The sequence below is a fragment of the Ceratotherium simum genome, chromosome 18 (assembly GCF_057802395.1).
Source record: "Ceratotherium simum simum isolate JZ-2026a chromosome 18, ASM5780239v1, whole genome shotgun sequence".
Lineage (NCBI taxonomy): Eukaryota > Metazoa > Chordata > Mammalia > Perissodactyla > Rhinocerotidae > Ceratotherium > Ceratotherium simum.
This window is the reverse complement of record NC_141917.1, coordinates 42292840-42313884: the sequence shown is the minus strand read 5'-3', so window position 1 is coordinate 42313884 and position 21045 is coordinate 42292840. Positions and strand designations below refer to the sequence as shown.

General features: G+C 37.0%; 2 protein-coding genes across 8 annotated transcripts in view; one reads left to right on the top strand and one right to left on the bottom strand.

Annotated features, from left to right (window-relative positions):
* The window catches only part of PLPP1 (phospholipid phosphatase 1), a 101043-nt gene extending 97823 nt beyond the window's left edge, over positions 1–3220 (top strand). For all 7 annotated transcript variants that reach the window (XM_004422818.3, XM_004422819.3, XM_087443279.1 and 4 more), the window contains 2 exons: positions 1967–2143; positions 2743–3220. In XM_004422818.3, coding sequence (XP_004422875.1) covers positions 1967–2143; positions 2743–2874 — 309 coding nt within the window. In that variant the 3' untranslated portion in view covers positions 2875–3220. The remainder of the gene's footprint in view (positions 1–1966; positions 2144–2742) is intronic.
* Positions 3090–21045, bottom strand: part of MTREX (Mtr4 exosome RNA helicase) — a 101784-nt gene continuing 83828 nt past the window's right edge. Inside the window, exons 24-27 of the mRNA XM_004422817.3 lie at positions 18178–18234; positions 16846–17008; positions 4789–4893; positions 3090–3381 (exon numbers count right to left, since the gene is read on the bottom strand). Coding sequence (XP_004422874.1) covers positions 3329–3381; positions 4789–4893; positions 16846–17008; positions 18178–18234 — 378 coding nt within the window. The 3' untranslated portion in view covers positions 3090–3328. The remainder of the gene's footprint in view (positions 3382–4788; positions 4894–16845; positions 17009–18177; positions 18235–21045) is intronic.

The window sequence follows — 21045 nt, the reverse complement described above, 5'->3', positions numbered from 1 at the left end:
GGGAAACATCTATATTTGGGTAGATGTGTAAGGAGAAATTAGCTGCTGGGAGGGGTAAAGTTTTCACCTAAAGTATACTGGAGCTTATTCGATTACTGATCCATAAGTGACTTCATTCTTTTCACAGGGATGCTGATGAAGAAATTTGGGCAAAATAATACTTAACATGTCTGTAGCTACCTGAGTCAAAGTCAGGGTTCTTTGGAAGGAAAATATTCTTAGAGAGATTTTAGAATCCTAAGTGAGGAAGGACCTTGAAAGTCCTATCTCTGAGTTTCCTTTAGGTTGCAAGTACCAAATAGGACTAGCTTAAGTCCATCTTAGAGTTGTTTTTTCTTGCTATGTCCTTAGCAGCGATGGGTGTAGTTCCCCCTAAGCTGTCTGCATTCATGTAAGTGTTTGTAATTCCTAAAAAATTACTACAAAAATTTATAGTCTGAATAACTCATGCCTTTAACCATTGTATAAAAAGGCGACTAAAGAACCACAATGGGGACAGCTGAACTTTTTGACAGTAATATCAAAGAAGTGGCTTCAGCCTCAGGCAAGGAACTATTCTTAAAATGAACAGAAAGTTTCCAATTAAAATAGAACTAATGAGGCGAATCTTATCTGGCATGGTTATGTTACCTAATTGGCTTCAGTTGTCAGATGCCAAGTTTGCTTCAACAAGAACCAACTATCTCCCCAACTCCAGAATCTTGACACAAGCCTCTTACTATTTACTTTTTTATAGCTTCAACAACAACAAACAAAAAAGGGGGAGGGGGTTCTGCAGAAAGCCAGCAGCACTTAAACCAGCTAATGAGTCCGACTCTGTTCAAGAACTGGTATGCTCTTTTAGAAGTAGATGCTTCTATTAAGTACTTGATAAAATTAAGACAACCGCTGGGTCTTGGCCAGCTGCTGCGAACAGAACACCCACAGCAGTGCCCAAAGAACTGGGAATGGATTTGTGTGTCTATTTTAAATAGGCAGCATCAATGGGTACAGCCACATAAATTGTTTTCTGAGGACTGCATTTAGTTAAGTATATGAATCATAAATTATTGAGGAGAATCTTAAAAATGAATGTTAAAAAGTATAGTCTTATTGGATAGAAACTAGGCAAAAAAATTCTTTTTAATGAGACCAGAGATGCTGAAAGGAGTTCATAGGAAAATATCCAAATTCCTTCTACATTACCATCTTTAGGAATATGACCCAAAGTCAAAGGCAAGTTGACAACGGAAAAGGTCGGATCAGTGTATGGAAAAGTGATAGAACTTAAAGGGTACAGATGCTATTGAAAGAATAGACTCCTTTGCTAGATCAGGACTAAACTACAACCTGTTTTACTTATTTAGGCAGATTATTCTATTTACTTATAAATACAGATTATTTATTTAGTCTCAGTTGCCCTGTTAAATAATTTGAGGCTAGAGGAGCTTTCAAGTGAATTGTTTGAGTAAAGTAAGCAAACTATTCCCTAGTAGGCTGAGCAGAAAACACAGTATCCTGGACCACGCTAAGGGCAACCTGTGCTCAGAACACTAGCAGTTTATCCCAACACTCAGAACTAATGACAACACCTACCTTTGAATCAGAATTGGAAGTGGAGGAGCTGCCCCTGAAATCCTCGACAGTCATAAACACGGAAACCCTTGCCTTTGAAGGGGGGGGTCTAGCTAGATAGGTAATCAATCAATTCTTCCAAACACAAGTTACTGGGGCAATCTTTTTTTTGTTTTAAAAGTTAAAAGGATTAACTTTTAGGCAGTAATGAGTACAAAAATGCTTGCCTAAAGTCCTATTCCATATGTAATAAGTAATATTGATTATTTAAAGATTAATAGTAATGATTATTAATATTTAATGACTATTCATCATTTTAAACACCAACCCTTTGGAGGTGTACTGATACTTAATATAAAATATAGTTTCCAGTTGGTATGTTAAAATCTTTTCTTTATTATCTTGTTCTTAGCTTTATCTTCAAGCCAGGATGAAGGGAGACTGGGCAAGACTCTTACGCCCCACACTGCAATTTGCTCTTGTTGCTGTATCCATTTACGTGGGCCTTTCTCGAGTTTCTGATTATAAACACCACTGGAGTGATGTGTTGACTGGACTCATTCAAGGAGCTCTGGTTGCAGTATTAGTTGTAAGTATACAGGGCAGCAACCTACAATTTGATACTGATAAACACTTGGATAAATAAGTAGAAAAAAATTCCCAATGAGAAAACTATGCAAAGGCAGGGAATGTGGCTCAATAATTGCTAATGGGTAGGATTTCCCAATGAGAAAACTATGCAAAGGCAGGGAATGTGGCTCAATAATTGCTCATGGGTAGGAATCCCAATGTTATTAAAAGTTGTTTTAGGATAGACAGCAGATAAAAACTAGTTTACTCATTTGCAAAAGTTATCAAACTCTTACTACATATTTTTATTATAAAAGGCTGACTATAAAGAGTTTTCTTTTTGGTATGAATTGAAAAAAGACTAATTTATGTGAAGAATAACTCTATTTGCCCAAGACATAACAAAGCAACTCACAATTTGGAACAATCTCTTCTAACAAAAATTTCTGTGAGCCACTAATTTTTTGTACCCTTAATCTATACCCTGTAACGTATATCCGTTTTTGTTTATATTTGTTTGTGCAAACCACTTACTGCATTTTTATATGGTTTTTAAATTTATTTAAATTATATCATTAAATACTTTGCCTCATTCTAAGTATAACTTATTCTATATAGGCTGTGTATGTATCAGATTTCTTCAAGGCGAGAAATTCTCCTTTTAAAGAAAGAAAAGAGGAGGACTCGCATACAACTCTGCACGAAACACCGACGACGGGGAATCACTATCGGAACAATCACCAACCTTGAAGGTGGCTGAGTGTCCAGATGAAGCTGGCCTGCTTTCTAAAGGAAAATGGTTGCAACCAGAAGGCAAGAGGATGCGTCTTTCTTCCCGGTGTACAAACCTTTAAGGGACTGCTGCTGCTATACCTCTTGGATGCCCACTTTACCTGTGTGTATATAGTTACATTTAACACAATGGTTATCTAATAGCTCTGAGTTCATTGAAAGAATTTCAAGCCTTTCACTAAAACAATGCCCCACCTGTACATTTTTTTATTAAAAAAATGTAATGCTTATGTACAAATGTGTATGTAATATGCTTTCTTAGAATGATGCTTGATTTAAATATAATACATATTAAAAAGTTTGAGGACAACTGTCTTGAGATGAGAGAACCAAATCAATATTTGCAAGCATTTGTAGTCAACTGTAATCAGGTGGTGAAGAACTTAAAACCCACATTCCTTTGGCTGACTCTTTATAAGTAGAGGCTGGCAGCAAACACAATATCTCTCTTGATTTTGGTGATTCCTAAGAGAAAAGAAAATATGATTTAAACTTTTAAGATCATAAAGAGCATAATTCCCCTCTATTAAGGTTTTTAAAGACAGCATAACAATCCTGATAAAATTGGTGAGAGAGCAGCCTGGAAAAGACTAAACTTTGCTGGTCTGAAAGGATACCTAGAGGAGTTCACAGCCACCTCTGAGAGGTGGGAAACTTAGAAACCAGACCCCTGTTGTTATGACTCTTGACTCTGAAGTACCCTGTGTTAGGGGGGAGAGGGGGGAAGGGAGGGTGCTTACAACTATTCAAAAAGACTTATTCAGGGAAGGACTAAGCTGTCAAAAGAAGTTAGCTGACCCCAAAGCATGAATTTTCAACCTACATTGGAAGACACTATATTTTCAGTTACTATATGAAATTCAATTACTATATGAAATGCAGAACATAAATTTTATTATTTAAAAAGTTTATATAACTAGACTTAAACTCTGAGTGATTATATAGGTCTGCCTCTATCAAATGTGGAAACATAAGCCAGTTTTTGCAAAGCTCTTCTTAGGACACCGAGTTGTTAGCAGAAATCACTAAGGTTGACTGTGAGCAACCAACTCAGAGCAACAATGTGGCTTCAAGTCTCTGATGCTTTAACTCACAGTCCTTTTTCTTGGTCAATATTCAGATGGAACGAAACTATTTACAAGCATGTATGTTCCATGCTGTGTGTGCCCCCCCCCCCCCCCCCCCAGCACCTTGGTCTAGCCATCCTTTCTTGGTCTGGTCTTGCTGCTTCCACCTTGCTATTCTACAGACTTGCCTACAATGCAACAGCAAGAATTGCGTTGTAAAACCCAAGTCAGAGCACACCACTCCTGTGCTCAGAACCTCCAATCATTTCAGGGGAAAAAGCCAAGGGCTGGGAGCCACATGATCACTCCTCTACTCCCTCCATCCCCTACTAGTCTCCTCATTGCTCACTCTGCTCCTGCCACACTGGCCTCTTGCTGTTGTTCAAGCATGTCAAGCATATATGAAGGGCTTAAATGCCACCTTCTGAGTGGGGGGCCCTCGGCCATCTCATCCATCCCCTCAATTGTTTTTTTCTGTAGACTTACCACTACCTGATATATTTTAATTATTGACTTGCTTATTGTCCAGCTTGCTTTCTTTGTTCACTGCTGTATCTCCTAGTGCTAAAAACAATGCCTGGCACATAATAACTGTACAATAAATATTTCTAAATGAATATATATAAAATCTCAAAAGTTTTTCCTACACAGACACTCTAAAATTTTATTTGAACACTACTAGATGGCCCTCCACAGCAATCCAGTGAAGAGCATCTAAAAATGTTCTCCTGGGTTGTGGTCAAGAGCTCAAGTCTCACAAGATTTGCCTAAATTACTAGAAAAAGCTTATGTACTGGATACCGACCTTCTGCAAATTTATTCTCCAGCTCAGTGTTTCCAATGGCTTTTGCTGCTTGACACATCTGTCGCAGTAGTTCTTCCAGGCGCCTCATACAACGAATTATGCTCCCTGGATGGAAAAGGAAACAAATCACTTCTAAAATGGAAATAATCAGGAATAGCGGAACTTTTGTTAAGAGGAAGGCAGGAGAACATGGGATGATTAACAGTACTTGGAAGGACTTCTCATGCAGTAAATCAGCTAGCAAAGGTAACTGGTTGACTGGTAGGCACTAGGAAGGCTATAACGACAAAAAATTTAATTCTCATCCTTCACTAATGGTAGAATTACAAAGTTATGTGTTCACACTTGCTCTTACAGAGGTAAGTAAATAAAATGCCCTGAGAGCAGAGGAGAGAGCAATTTTGGGTGAAGGCTGGCAAAGATGACATATAACTTGGGTCTGTAAGAATGAGGTTGTCTGTCGGGCAGAGACAAGATCAGTGAGGCAATGCAGAAAAGCCTGACAAACTGCAGCTATTCAGGGACCCTGAGTGTGGCCTACTGAGGTATCTGGATACCATCCTGTGAAGAGAATGCAACAGGAGATTGTTTTTTTTTTTTTTTTGGTGAGGAAGATTAGCCCTGAGCTAACGTCTGTTGCCAATCCTCCTCTTTTTGCTGAGGAAGACTGGCCCTGGGCTAACATCCGTGCCCATCTTCCTCTACTTTATATGGGATGCTGCCACAGCATGGCTTGATAAGCGGTGCACAGGTCTGTGCCTGGGATCCGAACCTGCGAATCCTGGGCTGCTGAGGCAGAGCACGTGAACTTAATGACTATGCCAGTGGGCTGGCCCCATGAGATTTTTAAGCAGGGGAGTAACAGGATCAGATGTATCATTTTAAAGGTGCAATCATTCATTCCTCTTGACTTTAAATAGACTCTTTCGGGCCAGCCCGGTGGTGTACTGGTTAAGTTCACATGCTCCGCTTTGGCAGTCTGGGGTTCGCAGGTTCGGATCCCAGGTGCAGACCTACACACCGCTCATCAAGCCATGCTGTGGCAGCGTCCCACATACAAAATAGAGGAAGATGGGCACAGATATTAGCTCAGGGCTAATCTTGCTCAGCAAAAAGAGGAAGACTGGCAACGGATGTTAGCTTATGGCCAATCTTTCTTACCAAAAAAACAAACTCACAAAAACACTCTTTCATCAGTGCTGTCTTCACATAGTGTGTCCTCAAGGAAACACAAAAGAGGAGATAAGCCTTGTCTCATTGGATTTGACTCTGAGACAAGTGTCTGTATAAAAGGTGAAGCTATAAACATAGTTTCGTTTCTGTCAGATTTACACAAGGAGGGGCCTGGCATCCTTTTTCTAAGTGCTACCTGCCTAAGTTTAAAACTCTTGAGACTACTTTTTTTGTTGTTGGAGGAAGACTGGCCCTGTGCTAACATCTGTTGCCAATTTTCCTCTTTTTTCTTTTTTCTCCTCAAAGCGCCAGTACCTAGTTGCGTATCATAGTTGTAGAGTTGCAGCTCTTCTACGTGGGACGCTGCCTCAGCATAACTTGATGAGTGGTGAGTAGGTCTGCACCCAGGATCCGAACCAGTGAACCCCGGGCCACCGAAGCTGAACGTGTGAACCCAACCACTACACCACTAGGCTGGCCCCGAGACTTCATTTTTAATGTCTGAAATACATTAGGAATATCAGTTCTCTCTCATATGCGAGCTGTCAATTCACACTTTAAATAGGTCCTTATTAACTCCTTGTAACACCAGAATTAAGATTTATCAAGTTCTTCTAATACACTCATTGTGCAGTACTGCCCTCCAACATTATGTTCCAATGTGCCCAAGGGGAAGAAAGAGTGGAGATTTAACTCAGAAAGCAGAATGGAATTTGAGCCTAGACAAAGGCAAAATTGCAAGCCATTTGCCTACCAGAGTCAGCACAATCCAGGAAGAAGAACCCATGCACATGCAGAGCACCTTCTCTCCCTGTAGGATAATCCCAAGAGCCCGAGAAAATATCACACAAGGGACTGGACCAGTAAGGACAACATGCCTGGTTTCCGAACCTGCCTATGGGCCAGAGCTATAAGAACAGAGATGCTATTTCAGTTAGTGGGAGGTTTATGGAATGAGATTTGTCATAAAGAAGACCACCACCAGCACATAGGTCACCTTAAAAGGCAAACGGGGATAACCCTTTTAAAAGGACGATACCATCGCCTACATATAGGATGTTCACCTACTTTAGACTTGGTTCAAAGGAGTGAGCTGAGGCACCAGGAGTTAGTGCCTCCTTGGTTGGAGACCTGGGTTCTAGTCCAAATTCTGTTGCTAAGAAATTAGGTCTGCGATCTAGGCCCTTACTCCACTCTCATTTCCCTTTCTCATCTGTAAGATAACTATCAACAATTTTAACAGAAGGCTTGCTCTTTTTAACTCTTGGTTTGTCTCACTTGAGATAAGAGATGCACAAATTCTCTGACAACGGCACAGCTCTAGAGGAATGTGAGGTCGTAATAGAGCCTTTTAGCCAAAATATTCAGTCCATAACTTTTTTGTCCTTCCTTCTCTCCTCCCATTAGAAGGTCCATGGAGTTCTTGGAGAAAACTTGTAGCACTCAATTACAGCCTATTTCCCAAACAGAATTCTATCAAAGTTATGTGGCTCCTAGCACAGTTTATTAGATGAGAGTCAACAGCAAAAATGGCAGCCAGAATAGAGATACAAATTCCATAAAATCCAACCATCAAACACTAGGGTCAAGAATGATACCTCACCTCCCATACACACACATCTTAGAATAACCCTGAGGGCTTTCCTGTATTATAGGAGAGTAAAGTAATTGATATTTATAATGACATTTAGGCATCAAGGAAAGGTGCAATGTGCTGAATTCATTTTGAGGAAAAACAGTGATGTCCAACATATTCGGAGCACTTAGTTTGTGGCAGGTCTGTAATCTATATTTTATATAAATTTTCTCTTGTTTGATCCTTATAATTCCATAAGACAACTACTGTTATTATCCCTATTTTACAAAAAGGAAGAAGCTCAGAGAAGTTACATACATAACTTGACCAAGGTCAGAGCCAGGAGTACATGATTTGAATCCAGACAGTAAGATTCTAAAGCCCAAGCATTTAACATTATATTATAGTGACTTTAACAGAAATATTTTACAGTTTCTAAATTTTCTAAAATATATTACTTTTTTAAATTTCAATTTATAATTAAATTCAGTTTATACATTTAAAATAATTTTTTTTAATCACAAATATTTTATAAGTTTCTTAGGCCTTACTCTAAGTTCTTCACTTCTCTAGAAATCTTCATTGCCAGGTAATGCCAAAGAATTTACATTAACAGGTTTTAAGAAGTAGGAAGTAGTAAAAGTTGGCAGGTAGGATCCAGTCAGATAAAGGGTTTGTTTTCTGAATTTGGCAGATAATTATCGGTGACTTGCGGTAATTTCAGTGAAATAGGGCACCAGATTACCGTGGATCAAGAAGGAAATGGGAGGTAGGGAACCGAAGATGGTCTATTCTCAACTACTCTTTCCAAGCCTGTCTATAAAAGGAATGAGGGTTTGAGGGTGATGATGACAAGAACTGTTACTAAAAAATGAATGCAGGAGCTAAACATTTACTGAAGGCTATGTGCCAGGCACTGTGCTAAAGGCTCTACATGTACCATCTTATCCTCACAATATGAGGCAGAAGCTATTATCTCCCCATTTTATAGCCAAATAAACTGAGGCACAGTTAAGTAACTTGCCCAGGATCATTAATCCAGTGAGTGGGTAAAATTTAAGCCTAGGATTTGTGCTCTTGCTCTTAACCACTATGTTATGTTGGTAGCTGGAGAAGGTGTGGATGAGAAATATAAGCATATTTATATGCTAAAATGGCAGCAGAAAGGATGTGATTCAAATTGAGGAGGGTACAGAAAAGTGTGGAGGAAGGCTCTGGGATTCAGAGCAATGGGGGAAGGGGTCTTCCTCTGAAGAGGAAAGAATAAGGGAAAGAATATATGCACATGAGTTTCTAAGTAAGAAGACAGGCCTAATGGCTTCTCCCTTTCCTCTGAAGCAGAAGTGATCACCTAGAAAGCTTGGGCAGAGTTGAGGTAGATGCTTGAGGAGAGCAGTGAAGATCTGGAATTGCCTCTAAGAGAAGTAGCAGAGGAAGCCCAGAGAGAAGTCCTGCATGGAAAACACAGTCTCTGGAGGTGGAGAGACGAGGGCTCAGCTGTGCCATCTAGTATGTAAGGAACTGTACTAGCAAGCTGTGGGAAAGACTAAATGAGGTAATATGTTCAAGGTGCCTGGCACATAGCTGGTGCTTTGTAATTTTCTTCTCCTACTCCTACTATTACTCCTATTTCTCCTTCTCCTTCTTCTCCTCTTATTACTAGGAATGTTTAATGTGATTCTAAGGTTACATACAGACTATGGCTTTTGGTGACACCAAACCATACAATTTAATTTTTCTCCAGCAGAACTCTGCTGTGAAAGTATAGGATTACTTTATAGTGAATTGTTAGACAAGAATCTCAAGTGCTTCCTAGAAAAGGGGAACTATCTGAGGAGCTCAGAAGGAAGGTTCTCTCTAAGCAGCGTGGCTGTGTCCTCTCCACACAGGCCTCCAAGAGAATGAGGAAGTAGCTACGTGATATCTCCCTAGAGTTTACTTTTTATTACTGAGGCAACTCATTCTGACCCTACGAAACTACCTCAAAATTAACAGAACAGATGAAAAATAAACAGACTCGCTGTTTCTTTTACTAGTAACCTTTAACAGAGAAAACTGATTTCACAGAAAATATTGTTTCCAAGTAGGAGGGACTATGTCATTAGCTGCTCCCAACGTTCTTCTACCATTTTACAAATGAGAAACCAAAGAGGTGGTTAGTGTCTTTCAAGTTCGGATTAACAGTTTAGATCTAGGATTAGAAACCAAGTCTCCTGAAACCCCTGTCAGAAACGGCAAAGATAACTAGCTACACTTAAGAACAACAGCTTCCTTTTCAACTGTGAGGCTAAGAGTTCATGGAAGAAGATTCTTGGACCTTTACAAGTTGGAACCCTGTAAAAGCTGAAAATATTAGTTTTTATTTTTTGCTGTGAGCTTGGCTGAAGAAATTAACTGTAGAATGAACAGACATGACCAGGGAAGGAGAAAGTTCAGTTAATGGCCTAAGTGAGAAAAAAATTAAAGCAGGTCTTAATGGCATCTGAATGACAGGCACCCGGGTGAGACAGGAGGACAAAAATGCACAAAACACCCTGAGGTTACAATATGGAAAAGGATGGGGCTGAAAGCAAAACTATGAAGCAAAGAAACCCAGCTTTACAGATATGGGTAAGAAGAGGGTTAGCCTATTCCCTGGGAACAGGAGGCAGCCAGGATGGCCACTAGCCATTATAGGATCAGACAGCAGCATCCCCTAGCTCCACTGGTAAACTCACGGCTTGACAAATGGACAGCACTTTTACCTCTTCCCCCGGGTGGGACAAGATTTCAGCTTCTACTCCTGTTCCACCGGGTGCCCTGATGCTGGGCACAAGCAACATGATGAGAGGGCGGCAGTCCTGGAGACAGCTGGGGAGCCTATACCCCTGCATCCCAGGAGGAATGGGGCTCCTCTAACTGCTCAAAAACTAGATACTGTTAATTCAAATGCCAAGAGGAAGCTCTGGTGAGTCTGTTTCAGTCCTGACTCAAACCATAAGGCTCTGGATGGTCCAGGTGTGATATTTTTATATTAGGATAATTGACCCTCAGTTATATCTTTAAAAGTATAATTTTACAAACTTCAATCATTAGTGTATCTCTCAGATTTTGCTGTAACACTTTACTTAAATGACTTAAAAAAAACTCACTTGTTTTTTATAAATAGGCCATAATTAGAAAAACAAATGTTCCAGAAACAAAACAATGCTACTAATTCTAGCTAGATGCTACCGCTAACAAAAAGTTGATCACCCTTGACATATTACAGGCACCTCAAACTCAACATTTCCAAAAAGTGAACTCATTACTTTCCTTCCAAATCTTTTCCATTAACCTAAGAAAAATTTCACTTTACTCATTTATAAAGTAGAGATATAATAATAATTCCTACACTAATGGGGTTATTGTGAGAAACGAATGAAATAATGTATATAACGTCCTTAACAAGTGTAAATAATACAATAAGAGCTCAATAAATATTGGCTCTATTTGTTAGTTCTGTTTTCAGCTGCTAGGAATGCTGGGCTCCAATACTGCCTTGCAATGAAAGAGGAAATCAGTTGCAGTAACTTTTGGGTGTCTAGAGAGAGGGTGGAGGTTGGGACGGAGAAGGTAATTAACATCGTATTACCTCTGCAACCAGATATTACATGTTTATTTTGCAAATGTTTCTATTCGAGGAGAATTAAATTAGGTGGTGGCTAAAACTGTAAATATATAGCACTTAAAGGAACAGAGCAGATTCTCACAAATCATTTAGGATTGAAATAAAATTCTTTTCAAAGCATTCTGCTATGCAGGGCATCGGAGGGCCAGGTACTCTCTCTCAACAAACTTTATTTTGACTGATTTCAAATATGTACCAGGAAACACAGATAACTTGATATTGTTTTGGTATTTCTACAAATTGAGTAACTCATGTTAATAAGCAGAATCTGCAAAAGTTATCAGAGAGGCCAAACCACATGAAGTAAATGGCTAAGATAAGGTATAAACTAAAGCAAGTGAATGAACATCTGATCCAATGAGCAATGCCATGTCACACTTTGTAAATACTCAAACTCGAATTCCAGAAATTTTAGTTCTGACAGTTTCAGATGACATGAGAACAACTAAGAAAACGAGGCCAGGAGGTACAGGGTTGCGTATATAATGGCTGGGGCTGATGGCCACAGAGTTTTGTCAACAAATCACTGTCTGTGTGCACAAACACTGTCAACAGCTGCCTGCAGCATAAAGGTTATTCCCCACAGGGATTAATGAAAACTACTGTGAAGTAGTGACTTATCTAGTGTATTTCCTACCTACTACAGTTCTTTGTAGTCCAAGGGTACTCCTTATTCCCAGCTTTGGAAATCATTCTGCCTCATCAATTAGGACCAGCTAGATTAAGTGCTAGACAAAAAGCTACAAAGCCATGACCCATCCCCAGGCTATCTGAAGCTGACCAGAAACAGAAATAAAAACACTAACCTAATGGTTTGTTACAAATCTTTTTTTCTGGTCTTGCCAAAGTAGTAGTAAGTAGTAAAAAGCGAAACTGAATTCTTACTAGTCACTGCCTTTTTTTTTTTTTTAAATTGTGGCAAAATACACACAATTTAAAGGTCACCAGTTTAACCATTTTTAAAGTGTACAATTCAATGTCACTGCCCTTTTCTATACTCAGGTTTGCATCACCGTTCTGGAAGAACTCATATTGAGATATAATTCACACAGCATAAAATTCACCCTTTTAATTACATGTACAATTCAGTGATTTTTAGTATATTTGGGGTTGTACAATCATAATCACTATCTAATTTTAGAATATTTTTATCACCCAAAGAGAAATTCATACCCATTAAGCATCACTCCTAGTTCCATGTCATCATCCCCTGGCCCATGGAAATCACTTTCTGTCTGTCTCTTTCTTTCTTTTTTTTTTTTTGGGAGGTAGATTAGCCCTGAGCTAACATACGTGCCCATCTTCCTCTACTTTATATGGGACGCCGCCACAGCATGGCTTGACAAGTGGTGTGTCTGTGCGTGCCCAGGGTTTGAACCTGCGAACCCAGAGCCGCTGCAGCGGAGCCCGCACACTTGACCACTAAACCACCAGGCGGCCCCTGTCTCTTACTTTCTATCTCTATGGATTTGCCTATTCCGGACATTTCATTTAAATGGAATCATACAATAAGTGGCCTTTGTATCTGCTTTCTTTCATTTAGAACCTTAAGGTGTTCAAAGTTCATCCCTATTTTAGCATAAATCAGCAATTCATTCCTTTTTATAGCTGAATACTGTTCCATTGTATGGATATACCACAATTTAATTATTCACCCACTGATGGACATTTGGGTGCACATGCTTTAAGGGCAATTTTGCAAACATCAGGGTCATCTGGTTCTTGAACAAAACCACGTAATTCTCATTGAGGATGGAAGCAACACATTCCTCTGAACAGTATTTCTACCTCCAGCTTTCCAGCATTCCCAAAAGTGGTTCCCCACAGTTCATGCCCTGAATCTAATTTAATACTCCCATCTAGGGTGGTTTTAATGAGTTTGCCCTAAGGTTAAGATCACAAATATATTTTCCTGCTATTATTTACCACTAGATCTCAGCTTAGGCTGAACCTTTTCTGGAGGGCAGACTCTGCTGCTCACACAGTACCTGATCCTCACTAGGGCCTCAGTAATTATGCATCAAATAAGTATCATGTCCTAATTCCTAAGTCATTTAGTACTAAAATTGTGCCAAAATTTAAACACAGAAATGATACGTATTAATAAAATGTTACTTTGTTATTACTGGCAAAAGTATTTTTAAAAATAAATCCACTGGAAATCCCTTATGACACTGATGTACCCTGTCCTAGAGAAGGATAAAACTATGCCAGTTGAAAGGCATTTGAGAAGAACATGTGGTGAGGGCAGAGTGTGGAAATGTAGTACACAGTATTTGCTTTAAAAACCTATGGCAAGCAGAAGTACAGGAAACAGTTTTAAGTGATAGTTCGTCATAGGAGCTTTCCTGATCACATGTGCTCAGTGGAAAGCAAGTCCTTCATGCATACTGAAGAGTACAATGTTGTTTTTGTATAGACAGCAATAAACAGTAACGGCCTTGTCTAGGTTACAATGGATCTACTGCATGGATTAGTAGACTGAAATCCTAGGCTTTAGCCCATATGAATATTTTTAAAAATTGCTATTCAAATTGAGTTTGATGGAAATCAGAAACAACTACATTCTATCATTTTTTTTCAGGGTGATAAAAGAGGAAATAATTATTTATATGAAGTCTTCAACATTCCTCAACTGAATCACAGTATAAATTCTCTTGTATCAGACATCCCCCAAACACACGGCGTCAATCATTACAGTGTTAACTAGCTCCAGCTAATGTTTGAAAAATCTTTAAAACTACTTCTGAGGCTCATGACATGAAATGATCAGACATTATTTATTTTCATATAAAAAGAAAATTGAGAATCTAATTAGAAACAAATATGGTTTGAGCACAGCACATTAAACGGTTCCAATGTAGTCACTTTCTGCCTGTAAAAATAAAGACGCTAGAGCTATGGGCTAGAGATTTGATTATAGTATTTTTCCAATTATATAAAGCATGTACAATAATAAGACGAGGAGAGAATAGCTATTCTGAAATGGAAGAACTATGTAACAACATGATTAAAAAAAGGCGGGGTGGAGAGAGGGACACAGTATGCTGGAAAAAGGAAATACTATCCTAAGTAAATCAAGGTTCCCAGTTACTTTTTGCTGTTTAATTACAAGTTTTATTTTTACGAGCCAATATATAGTCTATTCCAATTTTAGAAAAACTGTAGCTGATATACTGGCACCCAGACCAGAAAAACATGAGAATTGTGCTGTTAGATTCAATTTCAAGTTATAAAGTGAATTCCTCACAGTTTCAAACTTAGAATTCTCAAGCAAACTGTGATGTAGAAATAGCCCCAAGGAATTGAAAAGGGGCAGAATAGATTTCTGGAATGCTGGTATGCTGTGGAAAAGGTCAACTCATAGGTGGCGAAAATCTTCAATTTTAGCAGTTTAAGATTTATCTTCTATACTCCGATAACTTTTCCATTTAAGTACAAAGAACAGAAAAATAATCCACAAAGACAATTTTATAGGGCTCCCTATTTCAGGTCTATTGCTTCTTGATTTTTCTTAAAACAAATAAACAAAACAAAAACTACTCTCCACACTGCACCACCATTGTTTTATGTCATTGTCTTTAACTTCTCAGAGAAGCAGGTTATTATATAAATATGAGCTATTACATTATTACATTAACAATTCCAACAATTGGAATTATTTAGGCATAGAGCAGTCATTAGTTTCATTCTTACATTTCAAAAAGATGTCAGACTGAAGAGTGGTGTTGGTGTATTTGATTGCCTTTGCACCTCTGAAACACAAGCCATCATATATCTACCTGTGTATTAAGCAATGTGCACCAGTGAGGAATGTCATGCTTCCCTCTTCTCACAGCCTCAACTGTAGCTACCCATCATGAACTATTACAGACCTTTGTACTATTCTGACAAGCACGAATTTTCAGTGGATAGAGATGCTATAATCTAGGGTAGGATTTATGAAGTCTCTGGGTGATCCAAAATTCAAGGATAAGGTATTATGGTGCTAAGATGAAGTTATCAATTACCATGTGACTTGCAGTCACAGAGGCCAAGGTTCAAATCACAGTGCCATCATGTACTACACCTCCATGACCCTGGCCAAATTATTTACCTTTTTAAAATTCAGTCTCCTTGTGCAAAGTGGAAACAACAGTATCTATGCTGAGTTGCTATTGTGGTGATTAGATATAAATTATATAAAGTGCTTATTAGCACAATGCCTGGCACATAGTAGTTACTTAATAAATAATGACTTTCCTAATAGCAGAATATATTTTCCACAGGATTGCGACCATATTACTAAATCATCATTTAATGGAGGCTTAGAAATAAACTTTAGGGAAAGGACTAAAACAGCACATCATAATAAAAAAATATATACTATAAACTGTAACATGTAAAAATCATAAATGTAGTGAAGTAAAGGCTCATAATTGAAAATTTTAATCTTCTGTTGCAGAGATGTTTAACCCATGCATCATAAAAATCATTGATTCATAAACTCAGTAGTCTATTAGTCTGAAATAATCAGTTAAAAAGCATCTAATATTGGGTGTGTTAAAATTTTTCTCAAAATAGAACTATAAGCAATAGTAATAGTATTTTAAATACTGTTAATAATCTTTATGAAGTTAAAGCTCATTTATTTTCATTTTTAAGAAAGTTCAATGTAAATATTTAATTTAGTAAATACAATTCACTACTATTAAGTATCTACATAAGCCAATCTTTTTGCAATGAATACAGCATTTCCAAGTATGGTTTTCTTTAAAAACTGTGCTTATTTTTTTGCTTCTTATAATTCACTTATAATTATTCCTTATATATTCCCTTTGCCTTTATTTTTTCATTTAAAACTTCTCTTCAATTGAGTAATAGTTATTCTTCAGTCTCTTAAAAATCTGCTCATTAATCTGATTCATGCTGATGTAACAGTCTGAGCGAAGCCAAGCTTGTTACTAGAAATGAAACGATGGACAGCATTTTCAGCTCTGCTTTTTTTTTTTTTTTTGTGAGGAAGATCAGCCCTGAGCTAACATCCATGCTAATCCTCCTCCTTTTTGCTGAGGAATACCGGCTCTGAGCTAACATCTATTGCCAAGCCTCCTCCTTGTTTTTTTTTTTTCCCAAAGCCCCAGTAGATAGTTGTATGTCATAGTTGCCCATCCTTCTAGTTGCTGTATGTGGGACGCGGCCTCAGCATGGCTGGAGAAGCGGTGCGTCGGTGCGCGCCTGGGGTCCGAACCCGCCACCAGTAGCAGAGCGTGTGCCCTTAACCACTGAGCCATGAGGCTTGCCTTCAGCTCTGCTATTCTTTAGTGGAATTATATAGCAAGCCATTAAATTATTACCATGAGAATAAAACCAAAAAGTAAAAATATCCACACAAATATGACTTACTAGGATCATGTGTTTATCTGACGTTGCAGAGACCTTGGCACATGATTATAAACTGTTAAAATAGTTTCTTAAGGAATTTATAATGAGAAGACTGTGCTTATTAAATAATACAAAGAATATGTGGAGAATATTTTTGATCTTCACAGGCAGAAGATTCCATTTTTTTTTTTACCAGAAGTTAAAAATAATATATTCTTATCTAGTAAAAATAATGACATCCTAAGTATATTTCTTATATCAGAAAGAAATGTATGTATACAAAATGTAACAATACCTTCAAAGACATCTGTCATTTTGCAGATATGGGCAAATGTAGCTCCAGTTGCCCAGGTATATACTACATCCATTAAGTGAGGTTTGAATGAGCTTAGATAAGTTTCCTCATCGATTTCCAATTTGGCTTCTGCTGAAACTTTTGCAATTCTTTTAGCACATTCCTTTGAAGATAAAAGATATACTTAAAACTTCTTATGATCTCTCATCACTTTTCCTTTAAGTTTTCAAAGCCAGTATTCCACAAGGTCCCTTGTCTTCCTAAGTGATATGCCTGCAATTTGGATATTCTGCATCTAAGTAGCCACAGCGCCTACTCCATTGCTGAGAGATCAAACAGCAAAGTTTTCCCATGACATTGACGTAATTAACCAAGAAAAATATATCAAAGGCACGATTTTCACCCAGTATACCTTTTCTATGAAAAACAGAACTCTTCATTAAAATTATTCAAGAGTATCATTTAATTAATCTGTTTCATTAATAAAACAAAACAAAAACAACGACAAAAAAACAGATTTAGAGAAACACAAATCCTATGGCAAAATGATGCTTTTTTGCTAACAATACTTTAAAAAATGTAAATCTTAATATTTTCTTTTCCCCACAGTGAGCAATTTACACTCATTCTTTTCTCCTTCGTAATCTAAAAGGTCAAAAACTCCTAGGTCTAAAAAGACTTTTCTGGTTCTGAAGTTTAAATTTCTTAGTAATATTAAGGGATGCTAAATGTTCCACTGAAGTGGCCTTTTTTTATGATTCACTTTTTATTCCTCTCTTGCAATGTCTTATAGTTCTTTTTCCCCTGTCTTTCCTGTCTAATGTTGAAAAGGTAGATAAAATCAATGCATCCTAAGAAAATAATAACAGATCCAAATTTATTACTATAAGCTGCTGTGGCTTTGAGGACCTACAGATAAATAATTTCTTAGTATAAAGAAATCAGATTTTAAAATCTGTTGTAAACCAGGACGGAAAAATGCACAAAAAATTAAGCTAACTAAATCCTAGTTCATCAAGATGCCCTTCTTAATACCAAGCAAAACGATGCAGGCACTGAATTGTTGGTATAGCCTGTTTACATTATGTAGCACTAAATCTGCATTCATAGCAACTCTATACAATTTATTACATTGGTGGGAAAGAATGTTTAATTATTAAAATAAAAATCACAAATGATATTATCAATAGCATTAAATGATATTAACATCAAGTGCCATATTTAGTCTCGAAGGAAGCTGTCTGTGTGTAATGATAAATACTATAAGACTGTCAAAAATGTTTATTTTACAACACACCATTCATAAAATATGTAGTTTGAAAAAAATCTTACCTGCATTTGACGAAGTGGTCCTGCTAATTGCTCTGTTAATTTGGGCATCTCACTAGACTATAATGGAAAACATGTAAAAAGATTAGATATAAAAACCTAAGTTTAAAATGCAGTATGTACTATCACGAAGCTTTCATGATATCCATTAATATCAAATTATAAGACTTTAGTCATTAGCATTTAGAGTTTCTAATCAACTCAGTTTATTTAAGCAAAATTACCACTCCTCTTATTCTAAATTATAATACTGTCTTATTATTTCAAAGGAAAATATTACACTGCTAAATTTTCAGTGTGCTAATCTAGCTATTTTCTGTGACCATACACGGAACTGAGGGAGAGCAAATATTGTAAACATGCATAGTAGTTTAGTTGCATCAACATTATTATAATATTTTTATCATAGTTTGATTTTGAAACAGTTTTGGCTTACAGGCAACTCTGAATCTGTGGAAACTGAAAATCTGGGTTAAAGAATGTCAGAAATAATGCCCTCAATTTTTATTTTACCCAGATATTTCTAGCTCTCTAACCACATACAAAGATAGTTAAAAGTTTAATCTGAGTTTCAGTGCTCTTAATACTGCCTTCCCACTAGTGAAAAGTTCATCAGTTTTTCAATCAGAATAATAGGAGTTTCAAGTCTATTACTAACTAGACAAAGAACTTGGGTAAGCTGCTTGAATTCTGTGAGTTGGTTTATTACCCTGTCAAAGAGAAATAAGATCAGATCCTCGAAACCTATAGGCTTGTGATTACAAAAAAGACATTAGTGAACAATTTTTGACAAAGATAAACTTACTATACAAAAATAAAATTACTACAAGAATGGTATGTATGTGTGTGTGGGACAGGATTTAACGTAAATATAGATAAATTTTTAAGAAAGCAGTTATAGGTTAGCAATAGATCTGTCTTTAAGCATCAGTATTTATACAGAACTTGGTTTTGATTTGCATCATGTATATATGTATATATATTACATATATGTATATGTATATTATGTAATAAATCACGACCTAGGTTCTCTATTATTCTTGTTAAAACAAAAAATCATGATGAGTGATGAAAAAGCAAAATAGATAGAATGAACTCAACATCTCAGTTTAATAGTGAAAAGAACCTAAGACTCCTAAATATCTTTGATATTGTGTCCATTCATGGTCAACAGTTACTGACTGTGCCCCTCTGCTGGGCACTTTAAGAAGGCACTGGTCCTGACAGTAAACTAAGTGTGATTTTTACCAATGCTCTCCCGCAGGTATGTGCACAGTTTGCTCCCTCATTTCTTCAAGTCTCAATTCAAATTTCACTCTATTAGTGAGGCCTTTTCTAATCATCTTATTTAAAATAGTAACCCCAGCCTCCCAAGGATTTCTGTCTGTCTCCTCTGCTTCACTTTTCTCCAAACCCCTCTTACCATTTGACATAAGTGTGTACTTTATTTCTTTATTGTTTATCTTCATCCACTCGCATAAGTCTCATGAAAGCAAAAATTTTCACTGTATCTCTAGTGCATAGATCTGTGCATTGCACACAGTGGGCACTTAAAAAATATTTGTAGTTATTTGATATTCATATTATAAAGACTGTAGGTAATGTTTAAACTACTTTTAATGATATGAAAAATGTAGGGGCACAGTTTTAGAAAGAAGAGATTTTTAAATAGAAATTAGTATATCAAGCAGATTTTATTGTATTTTTAACAAGTATCTTACTATATTGACCTTCCTTTTTGGCTAGAAAACATTCTTTTAAAAGTATCAACAAAATGCCACGTGACTTTTAATACAATTTTCCACCTTAATGTTGAAAGGCCACCACAAGAATTGATGACCCTACATATAACACAGTGTGACTGAACAAAACTTAACCACACACAGTGACATTCTGCCCCAAGACTTAAGAGTTCTGGTTTGGCTAAGCCCAACTCCTTTGAGAAGGTAACATTGTTGACCTCTCAGAAGACAGGATTTTTGTGGTGCCACCTTAAAAAAAAGAAGCACAATACAAGGCAAAGTTTGACACAGGCAGAAGACCACCAATCCCCAAGTGATCTGTTACATTCTTAACAATTATTTTGGAAATTAATGTAATAAAATTTTGAACATAAGAAAAACAACAGCCAAACATAATATTTTGTAAAGTAATGCATTCCCTATGTACAAATTACTTCATGGGTGCATAGCAGACAATCTCAGGAGAGCACAAATTGTTTTTGGATTACTGTCCTATTTGTTGTTATTGCCACTATAGCTGGAATTCTAATCTGTAATCAGGGAGCTGAGAGAAAAGTACCTACTACTTCAAGAAGTAATGTATTTGATCTGATTACTAAATAAGGAAATAGTTAACAGGTAAATAGATCAATGGCAGAACTGAAAAAACAATTTGTCTTACACAATTTACTTAAAAGTTAAACTAAGTGTATATGGTAAAAGGTCCTCTAAAAATTTAGATAGCAGTATTAAATTACTTTTAAAGGCAAATGTCCTCATCTTATTCTTATTTTGTCCATATCATCCACAATGAATAAAGTTTTAAATTTGAAACATGAAACATGCATTTTACTTTTTAAAACAAATCATACAGGTTTTTGGAATAAGGTACAAGGGTGATTAGTATTCTTGTGGTGTTCCATCCAGCACTTCCTTTTTTAAGAGCTGCTGAAAGTGAACTAACTACCCACATGAAAAAATTATTGCTAAACCAGCAATGAGAATCTTATGGCCACTATCTCAGACCTTGCCTATGAAACTAAGATTTCAGCTTCTAGTAGAATCAGCTGCTTCATAGTTATTTTCCAATATTGGGAGGAGGGATATTAATTCAACCTTACTATCCCCTTTCATTTTTACTAGTTTTGCC